Source organism: Psittacula echo, assembly GCF_963264785.1.
Source record: "Psittacula echo genome assembly, chromosome: 2".
Lineage (NCBI taxonomy): Eukaryota > Metazoa > Chordata > Aves > Psittaciformes > Psittacidae > Psittacula > Psittacula echo.
The window spans coordinates 65,871,982-65,884,521 of NC_137737.1; the positions used below are offsets into that span (position 1 = coordinate 65,871,982).

The 12,540-nt window shown below is 37.6% G+C and overlaps 1 protein-coding gene across 1 annotated transcript in view; it reads left to right on the forward strand.

Moving 5' to 3' along the window:
* KIF13A (kinesin family member 13A) overlaps positions 1-12,540 on the forward strand; it is a gene marked incomplete at both ends in the record, with an annotated part of 112,655 nt that overhangs the window by 74,753 nt on the left and 25,362 nt on the right. Inside the window, 5 exons of the mRNA XM_080610625.1 lie at positions 1,742-1,828; positions 1,951-2,117; positions 3,224-3,346; positions 7,756-7,966; positions 12,184-12,346. Coding sequence (XP_080466751.1) covers positions 1,742-1,828; positions 1,951-2,117; positions 3,224-3,346; positions 7,756-7,966; positions 12,184-12,346 — 751 coding nt within the window. The remainder of the gene's footprint in view (positions 1-1,741; positions 1,829-1,950; positions 2,118-3,223; positions 3,347-7,755; positions 7,967-12,183; positions 12,347-12,540) is intronic.

Consider the following 12,540-nt stretch of genomic DNA (forward strand, 5'->3'; position numbering starts at 1 on the left):
GATAACTTACATGCATTTTTATTTTACATAGTCAGAAGCATCTTGTGTTGTGATCAATGAGTGGCTTCAGTATAGGTGACTTAGATACTCAGAAATGAAATTGAGTAATAAAACCAAGATTTCCCCGCATGTGTACACACCCACCCCCACCTACTCTGTAACATGACAGGCTATCAATCAGTGGTGTGGATCAGAATAAACCATCACAAGAAAGTATCCAGTAGGAATGAGGGACCATTGCTTGTCTTTCTTGGGTGGTGATGAAATCACTGAGATGCTGCTGGCTGTCCTGACCTGTGCAATGGGATAGTGAGCTGTGTCTTGATGGGAGAAATAAATTGTGCCTTATGAGTAGTTTCTGTTATAAAGAAAGCATTTTGTGAGAAAGAGATGTTTTAAAGATCTTAAGATCTTTACATTATTTTCCTAAATCTTTAATTACTGTTGTGCCTCAGAAATATGCAGTGTGAAGTCACGTTTCTCCTTTTGTTTCTGCTTCTGTATTTTAGTGTTTTTTCACTTTGGGGGCACTGTGGCTTCTAGGGTGGAATTGTAAATGTATGTCACTTCATCTCCAATGGCATGTGATAAGCAGTACCTTTGTTCTAGTTAAGTCATACTTCTTGTCTGAGATCTGAATATCTAAATAATGTATAGATTAGTATTTGAATGAGAAACACAAGTTTGAGAGATGTCTTTTAAAAAATCTGATCTCTTTCACTCTACCTTCAGTAAAATACCTCTTGGTGTTTGCATTTTATTTCTGCAGCCTACAGTACAAAATTCCAAACAGATGGGATTCAGACTTGTGGTGATAGAGTTACTGTACTGGAAATCAGTCATTTTGACTGGCAAGAACAAAGGCACATGTCAGTGGGAAAAAATGTGTTTTATTTTACTCGTGCCTGATCTGCAATGCTTAAGTAGCTGTTCTTAAGATTCTAGTGTCAACAAAAATTTAGTTACCAGGATTTCATTGTAAAAAAAATTAAAATAAATAAAAATCTGGCTGTAAGACAAATGCTCACGTTTGTGCTGACTTACTTGAGAGAGACAGCTGAGTTCAGAATGCTCCATCTGTAAAGGCTTTTTTCATTTTACCTTTTTTTCCTTTCAAATAAAATGTTCTGCTTTGTGACTTGCATATGCAAAAAGTTCGACAGCTCCATTTTTCTCGTTTTGTGTTTGAAACTTAAATACAAAGAGACCTAAATGCAAACAAAGCAGTATACCAGATGTTCACAAAAATACTCTTGTTAATAAATAGAGACTCCATTTGTTGAAAGAATGTAACTTGGATCTAAGGGTCTTTTTCTTACGCTTGGATACCGAATATGTTAACAGTATGTTTTACAACTCTCTGTTGACTAACTTGAATCTTGGGAAGCTTTATCAGCAGGATTTGCATGCATCCACGTTTACAGACTGTTTATAAAAAACAGGCAGTGACCCAGTTTGAGACATGGGCATTTAAAGAAAACCATGTACTAAAAGCAACCATCTGTGTGTTTGCTGAAGAGTTGTACCTGCTAAAGCTAGAGGGAAAGGTGCTTTGTGCTCAGTTCTGACAGTAGAAATCAGACCAGCATCTTTCCTGTTGATTCTTTAATGAAAATCTGGCAGATTTGTGCATCATATGATACAAATTGCTGTCTGTAGATGGAAGAAACAGTAGATCTTGTGATTAATTTTCAACCTTTTATTTTTAGGATTTCACTGAAATTTTATTTTGTTCTGTCAGGTCCTGCGTAAATGGTGCGCTGGTCTGTTCTGTCACTCAGTTATGGCATGGAGATAGAATACTATGGGGAAACAACCACTTTTTTAGGTAATAGTTGATATTTATATTCCAGCCTTTTTACATTCAGCCTCTTTTTGTGTTGGCTTTCTTCTTTTTCTTCCACTGTTCTGCATAAACATTTTTAGAAACTGAATTTCAATTTTACACAGAATCAATTTACCAAAGAGGAAACGACGAGATTGGCTGAAAGACCCTGAGAAAGAAACATCGTTAGGAGAGCATGATCTGGATGCAGCTAGTGAAGCTTCTTCAGAACCAGACTACAACTATGAGTTTGCACAAATGGAAGTTATTATGAAGACACTGAATAGTAATGGTAAGGCAGTTGCCAGATAAAAATGTTCTTTCGCATTGTCTAACAAATTCAGCATGGAACTTTATTTCTGGGTAAAAATAAGTGGTATACTTTCTCTACTGGAGCTTTCTCAGAAAAAGATATTTTACAGAAACAGTGTTATACGTATACGTACATACATACATATATATAACAGTGTATGCACAAATTAGTAGTTGGTTTGTGCCCTGACACACAATTTTATCTCTTGTCCTTTGTAGTGCAGCTGAGCTGTGATCATATGTCTGTCAAATCATCATCCAATTCCCTCTAACCTCTTGGGTTGACAAGTTACTGCAAACAAAAGGGTGCTCAGATACAGCTCAGTTAGTTTTATCCTTTTGTATCAAATACTACTGACACCATTTTAACCTTCATAAAAAAAACACAGACACAAGAGCAAACCAATAGTCAAAAGATCAGCTAGTGTGGTTTTTAATGCTTGATCACTCTCAGTATTTTATTTCATCTTTGTTAAAACCTATCGTGATGCCTTTTTTGGACAGAATAATAAATTACGTTATATATAAAATAATTGTATGGTCTATGTAAAACTGTATGGTGTTGTCATGATTTCCAGGAAACAAGTTACAGTTCACATGATATGGTATGCAGAAATGCTGTAAAGCTTGGTAAACTACTAAATGCTTTGTACGGGTTTTTTAATTGACAAAATTTGAGAGGCAAATGCCTTGAGTTTTGGCAATTGACCAAGATGACTCAGTAGATGGTGTTCCACTGTTCTCTGTTCTCCTTTCTTCATATCTTCGCAGTATTTCCATTGCTTGCTGTGGCTTTTTTCTTGGTCTCCTCTTATTCTTTCTTTAACTTTCTCTGTTTTGCTGTTGAGTACAGCATGATGGTTTCATATGCTTGATGCTCTAATCAATATTCTCAGAATATTGATATTCATCAATATTTTAAGCAATATTCTCAGAATATTGTAAATATTCTAAATTTTTAGTTTAATGGGATTGCTTATGTGAGTGTCATGGTTTAAGCCCTGTTACAGGGTTAGGCCATTTAAATTGATATGAAATTAACTGTTTGATAACAGAAATATTCTTGTTATGGTTCACTCATACCAGGAGACGAATTTCAGATGAATCTACCATCCTGGTGGTCTTCAGTGTTGTCATCCCTCCTGAAGATTCTGTTGCCTGTTTTAAGGCCTCAAACCATCCCATATCTGTGCCAAAACTGGGACAAAGGTTTTGAACTCGATTGGCTTATGCATGAGACTGCTGGAGAAATTTGAAAGCATTAATTGATGCTTGATCTGCTTGTCACTAACTGGGGATTTGACTAAACTGTAGCAGTCTACAAGTCAGTGTTCTTTGACCAGGGAGTCACATTTTTGGGGGGTTTTCATGTGTTGGTATCTAGCTGATTGAAATGATTTTTCACAATATTTCAGGTGTCTTTACATTTTAGTTCAGTAGACTTCTGTGATGTGAAGGCAGATTTTTGTCTTGATTGTTTTCTGTGTCTTTGCCCAAGAACAGTACAGACCTTGCTGTTTCATTAGAGCTCTTTCCTCCCTAATGCACAGCAAATGCTAGCAGTCATCCATGTCACACAGTTTCAGAGGCATCATAACCCAATTATTCTTCTTGTTGTCTCTTCTGTTCCCTCCCACATACAGGGAACAGGAGACACAACAATAAGCTTGTTGCTTAACTAAGTTGGAGTAGTAAGTGATAATAAAACCCTGACAAAACAAGTGGCTGTGACGGTTGTAGGCTGGTCTTTTGAAATGAAGCTAGATATCTCTTCCAGGTTCTGTTCTTCTCAATGACATAGCTAAAATAATTTTTTTTCTGACAGGCTTCCAGTTTGTAAGGTAAGAAGTAAAGCAGCTTTGTCACAATACTATTATTTATTCTTCCTTGAAATGAAAAATAAATATGGGGAAGGAAGAAGAAATAACTAAATAACTAAAGACAGTTAATTCTACTGGGGAAACTATGGGGGAAGAATAAAGGCATATTTTAAAAATTGGATTAGATAATTATTTTACAGGCATTATTGATACAGCTCAAAACAAGAGGGTTTTGGTTTTTTTTGGGGGGGGGGTTTATTGTTCTTCCCCCACTCCCCTTGATCTGTTTGAGAACAGTAACTCTCTTAAATAAGTAGCCTAGCTTCTCCAGGGTACGAACACAGTTGTTTTTATGGCATGTAACCAGTACAACAGTGTCACATACTGCGTCCAGCTCCAAAGAAGCTCTTAGGAAAATGTAACTTTGAAAACAGCTGTAAAGAAAACATCTAGATTCTTTCTTCCCTTCAGCATGTTCACTTTCTTTGTGGGAGTCTGTCTGATCAACTTTGTACTGCTAATTTGTGATGCTGGTCAAACACGGAATGCAGCAAAGAAGTTTGCTTTATTCTTGTATACTGTGCAGTGGTTAAGTAAACAATGTGATTAGATTATGCAGCTTTTCATTTAGGCAAACAAAACTGTTACAGCTCAGGGTGGGAATACTGATGAAACTTAGTAAAGCAGCCTGTGTCATAACCTTCTTCTAGCTTGCTTAGGAAAATGAACATAAATGAAATCCTGAGGAATTAACTCTGCATTGTTGTTACTGGATTAACAGATTCCAGATGTAAAATAAGTGACATTGCAGGAAGGTAATAAATGCTGTTCATCCTATGGAGAAAGTACGTTCTTCTGGTTCAAAGTGAATATTCTAGTATTTTGAAGAGGATTAAGTGCGTATGAATGGTCTTTTCATGGCCACTGAACTTTCACCACATAAATATGTAAAGGATTGAGACTTAGGGCTTTTAACACTGTATGGAATTTGCTGTGAGTTTGGCAGGCTTTGGGTAGAATCTTCCCTAATTTATTTGACTTGGCATGAGAAATCCAAAGTTGTGGAATATAGTTTTTAAATCTGACTTAAACACTATTGTAGTTCTTTAGAATTGTGAAAAGCTTGACTTTATTTTTTCATCTTCCAACTAGGTAGTTTATAATTCACACTGTATTTTGCTTTCTCACTGTGAAAGGTGTGGGGTTTTCTGTGGAAGCTCTTTCAAAATTTAAATTGAAGACTTTTCTAAAAGTGTATATTTACCTTTTTCATTTTGATACAAGCATAACCCACCTTCTCCCCTTCCCCCCCACCAAGCGGTAGTGGATTTCATTGAAATTGGGAAGTTTTAGACTAGGTTCTTGCACCTTGTTCCAAACATTTTCCATGATATAATTTGATGCTGTGGAGGCTGTATTCCTGTAAATCTAGGTGGCTGAAAAAATTACTTTTATTAAGGAAATCTGCTCCCTGAACTTGGAGCTGGTGTTTGAGGAGTTTAGGAGAGTCTCATCTTAATGAGTCAGTGTTAGTTTCATTTCCTGTGTTTGCAAACACAATAGAAGGCTTTTAATTTCTTCCATGCCTCTTCTCTGTCTTCTGCGTAATACCTGATTTCTCAGCTATTCTTGCACATAACTAAAACTGTTTTGGTGATTATGCAGTAAAACCTATGCATGTGAAGGTAATTCTGGTATTACCTGGACGAGTTAGAAAGATAAGGATGATGCAGATCAACAGTAATAACTTGGTTTATAGTCTAGTATATTAGAACTTGGTTCAGTTAGTTGTTTTTGTTGCACTGTCTGTTTAAAAGCTAAAAATAGCTAACTGTCTTTCTGAGAATATCATGTACTAAAATGTAGTATTTCTGGCTATTTTAAGACACTTTTATGCATCACTGTTTTGCTGTTTGGTTGCTATTTATACTGGTTGATTTTAAACTTGTGCTTTATAATTACCATTGCAGTGATATTTTATGATGCCTTCGTGTGAAGCCAGTGATTTCTCCCATGGATAAGTCTAGGACCACAGTAGCAGCTTTTGCAGAAGTGTTTGTTTTCTCCTAAAAATAAAGATGTGCTTTACATCAATCTTAATATTTCAAAAAAGGATGCTGAGAGGCAAAACCAAACCCGCTGCAGTAACAGAACCCTGGAGATCCTGTTAGCTTCTCTGACATTTATAATAGGAAGGATTTGTTTCATGAAGTGACTTGCCTCAATGGCCATGTATGTTAAAATTGCAGACAGTGAGTTAGTTTGTCTTTAGCAAAATTAGTCTTAGTAGTTTTAGTACTCAGTTGTTACAGATTACTAAATATACTAACGCTACATTGGTTTGCAAAGATACAGGAGATGTGGGCTTTGGGAAGGTGTATGTACGTGTTAGTGACCAGCATACACTGTTAGTGATGAAAACTATACAGAACCTTTAGTGTGAACCCTCTATTGCATGCTATAGGAACCCAATTTTTGTTTCATGTAGCATTGTATTATCAGGAGAACTTGTACAAAACCTCACAAGGACTGGGTTCTGGTAATGAAGGCAAGATAGTTCATGATTAAATCACACTAATGTAGGTTTCTGCTGTTGCTGTTGTTGGTTGTGTTGGGTTTTTTTATGGGAGTGGGGGAGGTGCGGAGCTTTTTTGAGCACACACATCTAGTTCCAAAGTAGGACAATGTAATTAAATCTAGATGTATTTTTCTTTGTCCTTTGTGGCAGAATGGCATCTTTAAAAGTCACAGGAGCGCTTTTTTAGTATTTGCAAAATGGAAGAGGTGTCACAAATTATTTTAAAGCTGAAGGTTTTTTGCATTTGAAAATCCTAGTGTCCTAGAGCTGCGGTGTTTCTTCACCTAATTATCCATTGCTCCAACTATGGAACTCTTCTCCCTTCCCCTTCTGATGTGCAGAATCAGCAGTCTGTTAGGGGATGTGGTGTTACGCAGATACTCGTCTAGATTGGTTCTCTTGCAAACCACTTTTTTTGGCTATATTTAAGCTTTCAGATATATATACATGAAGCAGATATATACTGGTAGTATATAGAAGCAGCTCATTCTATCAGATTGCTTTTTCAGAGGCACAGTCTGACATTGGACCTAAAACCAGAGTAATGTTTCTTTAATTTGAATGCAATTTAGATTTAACCCCAGCTGATTGACACAAGCAGTTGTTTCGGGGTGGAATATCCAACTAGATGGATACTGGGTTGATACTGTGATGAAATGCGGTTTGTAAAGCTAAATGCAGCAGTTCCCCCCAGAATGTACTTTGTCTGTTTCAGTGCTGTGAAGCGCATTGGCACAAGTCAGACAGTTCATCTAAATTTTCATCCGCAGCTCTCTAACATCTTTAATTCTCTGCCAAAATTAAGAAAGTTAAATTGCTTTTTACTCCCTTAAGTTGTTTCCTTCTCTGGTTAACATCATCTTCCCTTGTATTTTGCTTTGTTTTCTTCTTATTAATTTGTTCCCTTTCCATCTGTTTTTTTTTTCCTACTGGTATGCTGGAACATATAACTTCACAGTACTGAATATGCAAGATGAGAGTCTTAACCATTGTTCTAGCCTCTTTGCATGCTGCATTTTTTTTTCCTTGTTTGGATTTGTCTATTTAATGCACTATTTATTAGTTTGGCTTTTGTTTTGGGGAGCAATGGCCATCTTGTTTGCAAAGACTCTGGGATATGTTGATTGCTGGTAGCAAGTAAGTAATGAGTATTCTGTGATGCTAAAATGACATTTTCTCACTTTTCTGTTTTCTTTCTCTTTTTTTGTGTGTCTTTTTAGACCCAGTACAAAATGTGGTCCAGATCTTGGAAAAGCAGTACTTGGAAGAGAAGCGGAGTGCTCTTGAAGAGCAGCGGCTGATGTATGAACGTGAGTTAGAGCTGCTGCGACAGCAGCTATCTCCAGAAAGGCAGCATCAGCATGGCAGCGACAGGCTCTCCTACACTGCACAGAGTGCACAGCAGAAAGTAAATCTCTGGACAGAAGAGAGGTGAGAATACTGTAGTTAAACCAAAGGAATCAGTAAGAACTACAAAGGGTGAAAGGTGGGGCTTGAACCGTATGTCAGAAATTGGTAATATTTTTTTGTGGATTTGACATGCAGTACAAGATCTGCCTCCACCATGTTAGCATGTAATTTAGGACTAGGTTCTGATGTTTAACATGTGTACAAGATCTTCCCATTTGATTTAACACACAAATGAAATGACAAGTTAGCTTTTATTGATCTAGGAAGATGTGAGCAGAGTTGAGGCAGCATGTGTGTGCTTGCATCTTGGCAATGAGAGAAGCTTGCTGTTGGTATCATTGGGGAAAGAGGGACAGCATATCCATGGGGGGAGGTTCTAGGGGGAGTGACTGACATGATTTATGTTTTCAGCATACAAATAAGTATTCTGTCGTTTGATTAATTCAGCAGGAAGAATGACCTGATGTATTAACAGGTTTCTTAGAAGTTTCTTTTAAAATCTTTTTTCTTTTAAAATGGAAGCTTCATTATTCACTCAGCATTTTTTTTCTACATGTAGTGAGTTTGAGTGCTCTTACCTATTTTTATTATTTTTTGCTTTATTCTTCACCATTAAAAAAAAGCAAACAACCAAAACCCATGTACAAGAGGAGTCTAAACAAAGATGGCCAGGATTATGTTGCAGCTTTCGAATTCAGAGTGTTAGAACAGATCTTTTTGTTCGAGGTTTTGTGTTGTAATTTCTGCCCAATTTTTGCCTGGGAAAAAAAACCTAAACAAATAACAAACTGTTGACCAGCAACTAATAGAATGTTTGATACGGCAAGTATGGGGAGAACTAGTGCTGTTTCAACTTTAATTAAAATAATTGTTTGCCCCTCTAAGAGCTAAAACCAGTATCCCTGGGAACTGAATGTAAAGCATTGCAGAGTTGTGGTTGGGATTTGCAGGCTTTTTTAGGGCTGCAGGAGGAGTGCAAAATGAGAAACATGCTAGTTGGAATCATTGCATTTCAGAACTGCTTTGAGCAGCACAGCAAGGCTATCATAAAGTCATTGATAATCCACTTCAACAGGAGCAGAGATGAGAAGTAGGCTTACTGCATGGGAAGTGATACCTCTAAAAAGGTTCAGCAAAAGGGAAAAGGAACTAGCAAAAAACTTGCCTTTCCTTGAGAGTTAAGAAGGGAAAATTGTAACAGATCAACTTAAAGTTAACCAACCAACATAATCATGTAATGACATAAATAATGAGAATCTGGGAAGATATCAAGGCTCAGTGTTCTGCCAGCCTTCCCAGTACCTGTCAGACATTTCTTAGGAGGGAACTGTGCTTCGAATAAGTGTTTTTGCCTCTCTATTTCATGGGTTAATGCTTTAGTCTATATGATTGTTGAACTACATGAAGACTGTACTGCACTGAAAAAAAGGAGGTGAATGAATGCTCTTTGTAGCCATCAGTAAGGACTGATAATGTTTTGATGGCACTGACACCGAATAAAAAGCTTTCTGGAAGAACTAATTATCTGTTTCCTGTCCTCCAGAAGATCCTCTTAGGTATATCTTTTATTTATTTATGGTTCTAGAAGAAGCTTGGGCTTCAAAAAAGAGCAAAAATAATTGAGTCTTTTTAAATAAAAAACAAAATCTTTGAGGGATTTCTGCTGTAAAAGCATGGCAACATGGTGCTGAGAGGGTGTTTAACAACTGACTAGAGGGCAAAAAGTGCGGGAAAAAATTAGAAGACTGGATGTAAAGAACATGTGAAAGAGCCAAGTGACTGAATTGCATGGGATTTGATTAGTGCAGTTTTAGCTCTTGTTCTGTTGCCATTGCAAATGAAGCTGAGCTATACTGGATCAGCCAGCAAAATTAATTCGATAGGTATCAGATGTATGAGACACGTGGTTGTATCTGTCAGATCAGCTAGAACACATTGAGCAGAGTTTATTCTGGCTTTATGCTGACTATGGAAGGACAGATGATGCCTGACTTGGTGTTAAAACCTGTTGGCATAAAGTTAACCCATTGTAACTTTGAACAAATTGAGTTTATCAAGACAAGGGGGGTAGAGGGAGCATACTGCATCAGAGGTTTATTTCAGCATATTGTGTATTTGGCATTAGGAATCCCAGAGACTTGCAATGATGCCTCGTGAGTGTCAGATTTAAGTTTCCCATGGCTTTGGCTTAAACAACTATTTCAGGATTTCATGTTCAGTAGGTATTTGCTTTGGTTAATATCCTGATGGAGCTTGTCGTATGTTTTGTGTGGTAGGAATTAGGAAATACTATCTGAAACAGTTTTTTTACTTAAGTTTCTGGATGGGTGCTGGCACAGCTATATGTAAAAAGCTGTGACTGTAGTGAAAACTGCCCATAGTAATTGGTTGAGTTACTCATAAGTCTTCCTTATAAACTATTCCTTTCTAGAAAATCTAGATAAGATTGGTGTGGGAGTCTCCCCACAAAACTCATCAAATGACAGTGTCCCGTGTCATGGAAGGGGAACTGACTGTAGCTGAATCCCATGGATCTTACAGCACTTGAAGATCAAAACTGCCTTCTGTTTCTCAGGCTAGGCAGCTGTCTTGCAGTGGTTGCAGGTGTAATGCACTCAATATTAAGTACTATTTAGTGACTAATTCTTGACTCTACCTTTGTTTTCTGGATGAATCCAAAATTATAGCTGTCTGTAGAATGTGTCAGTCCCATGATCTGGAATTGCTCATTTAATCTTGATGGCCTGGATAACAGAAGCAAGAGGCAGCGGGAAAGGAATTTCCCTTATGATGCCAGGAGTAAATATGGAAGTGGACTAAAAATCTGCTGATAGTAGCAGTTATTTCAGATCCAACAAAACCCACACTGTTGCAAACTTAGGCCAGACAGGGGAGCAAAACAAAGCTACGTGTTTTAGCATGTTGAAGGCACTAAAATTCAGGGCTGCTTGCTAACACTGCTGGTCATTTACCACTTTGGCATGGTATCAGGGAACCAGCAGAGTGCAATTTGAAGTACCCAGGCTGCTGTTGGAGATACTTGGAAAAAAGATAAGCACTGAAGGAGAATTCTGTTTGAGACAGAAAGGCACAGTTGTTTATGGTTGGTACTACAAAGACACACAAAAGGTCTAAGCTTGCGTGAATTAAGACAAATAGGCAAATTTTGCCTGTATTCACATTAAGACCTGCGAGTTTATTTAGTCCTCCTAGGCTTTCCATAGTGTGTTTTGTAGATATGAGAAGTGTATTTGCACAAAATGTGCTGTATTTCAGTAGGGCTTTACTTAGAAAAGCTAAAAAGTCATACAGGGGAGTTCAGGTCACCAAAATATCTGAAGTTTGATCATGAGTTTTATGAAGATGATGTGACACAGTAAGTGCTGTTAGGATTACAAAGAAAGGCAGAAAGGAGGGCTTTGCATTTGCTCAGAGAATAATCATGATACTTCTAAAAGGCAAATTAATGATGAGTATCGCAGGTGAGAGTGTATCTTAGTATCGCAGGTGGAGGTATAGTATGTGTCATAGCAGGTTTGCCAGCTGGTATGTTAGAACAGGTTTGTTCAGACAGGCCTTAGAAACCTCTTTGGAATTTCTCCAGAGACTAGTAACTGTTCAGAGTGCAAAAGCTTTAACCTGTGCTCCTTCATCTGTTACTTGAAAAGTACTTTGGGTGTATAGGACTTAAATAATCTTAATGGGTACACTTGAGATGGCTTAAGCATATGCAGGGAGCTCTGGGGATCTGTTGCACTGTGGACCTCGCCGAGATGTAAAGCTGTGGCCTTCAGTGATTGCAGGTTCCAACATCACGATCTGAGGGAAAGCAGATTTTATCAAGATGAAGTCTTACATGTTGGGACTGGTAGTTTCTGTGGAACAGGACTCCAGATTAAAGACAGACAGCTGCAATTATGTTGTTTCTGGAAAATTAGAAATGTCCTTGGGGCTTTTAACAGATCATCACTGTAACAGCTTCCATAGAGCTGTACCCTTTTATTTGAGCATTACTGTGCTAGACTCACCTCAGCAGTCATATGCTTAATGTGATCACTGCTTTTCCTCAATAACATTGTCTGACACTGTTTTGTGTTTGCTGACATAGTTCTATACAGCATTTCTTCTTAAGGTTGTTTCAGACTTGTTTAAAAGTCTTTGTTAGCACCTCTATTTGCAGCTTTCCAATAATAGAAATAGGTTTCTATGTATTTTTCATGTTACCTACTGCACCACAGGGATGAATTGTTTCGACAGAGCCTGGCTAAACTTCGAGAGCAGATTGTAAAAGCGAATACACTGGTGAGAGAAGCAAACTTCTTAGCAGAAGAAATGAGTAAGCTAACAGATTATCAAGTAACACTTCAGATCCCTGCTGAAAACCTCAGTGCCAACAAGAAGGTAATGACAACACAGAGTCCTGGAAAATGTAATTTTATGGCTGCTCTAAGATATGCAGATGTATGTAACAGTCATCTAACTTGAGGCCATCACATGCTGCTTTTGTTAGATTATGCATAGGCAAAATATGAGAGCTGCCTGACTTTAATATATTGAAAGTGAGTAATTGTAAGTGAAAATGGGAACAGAGCACT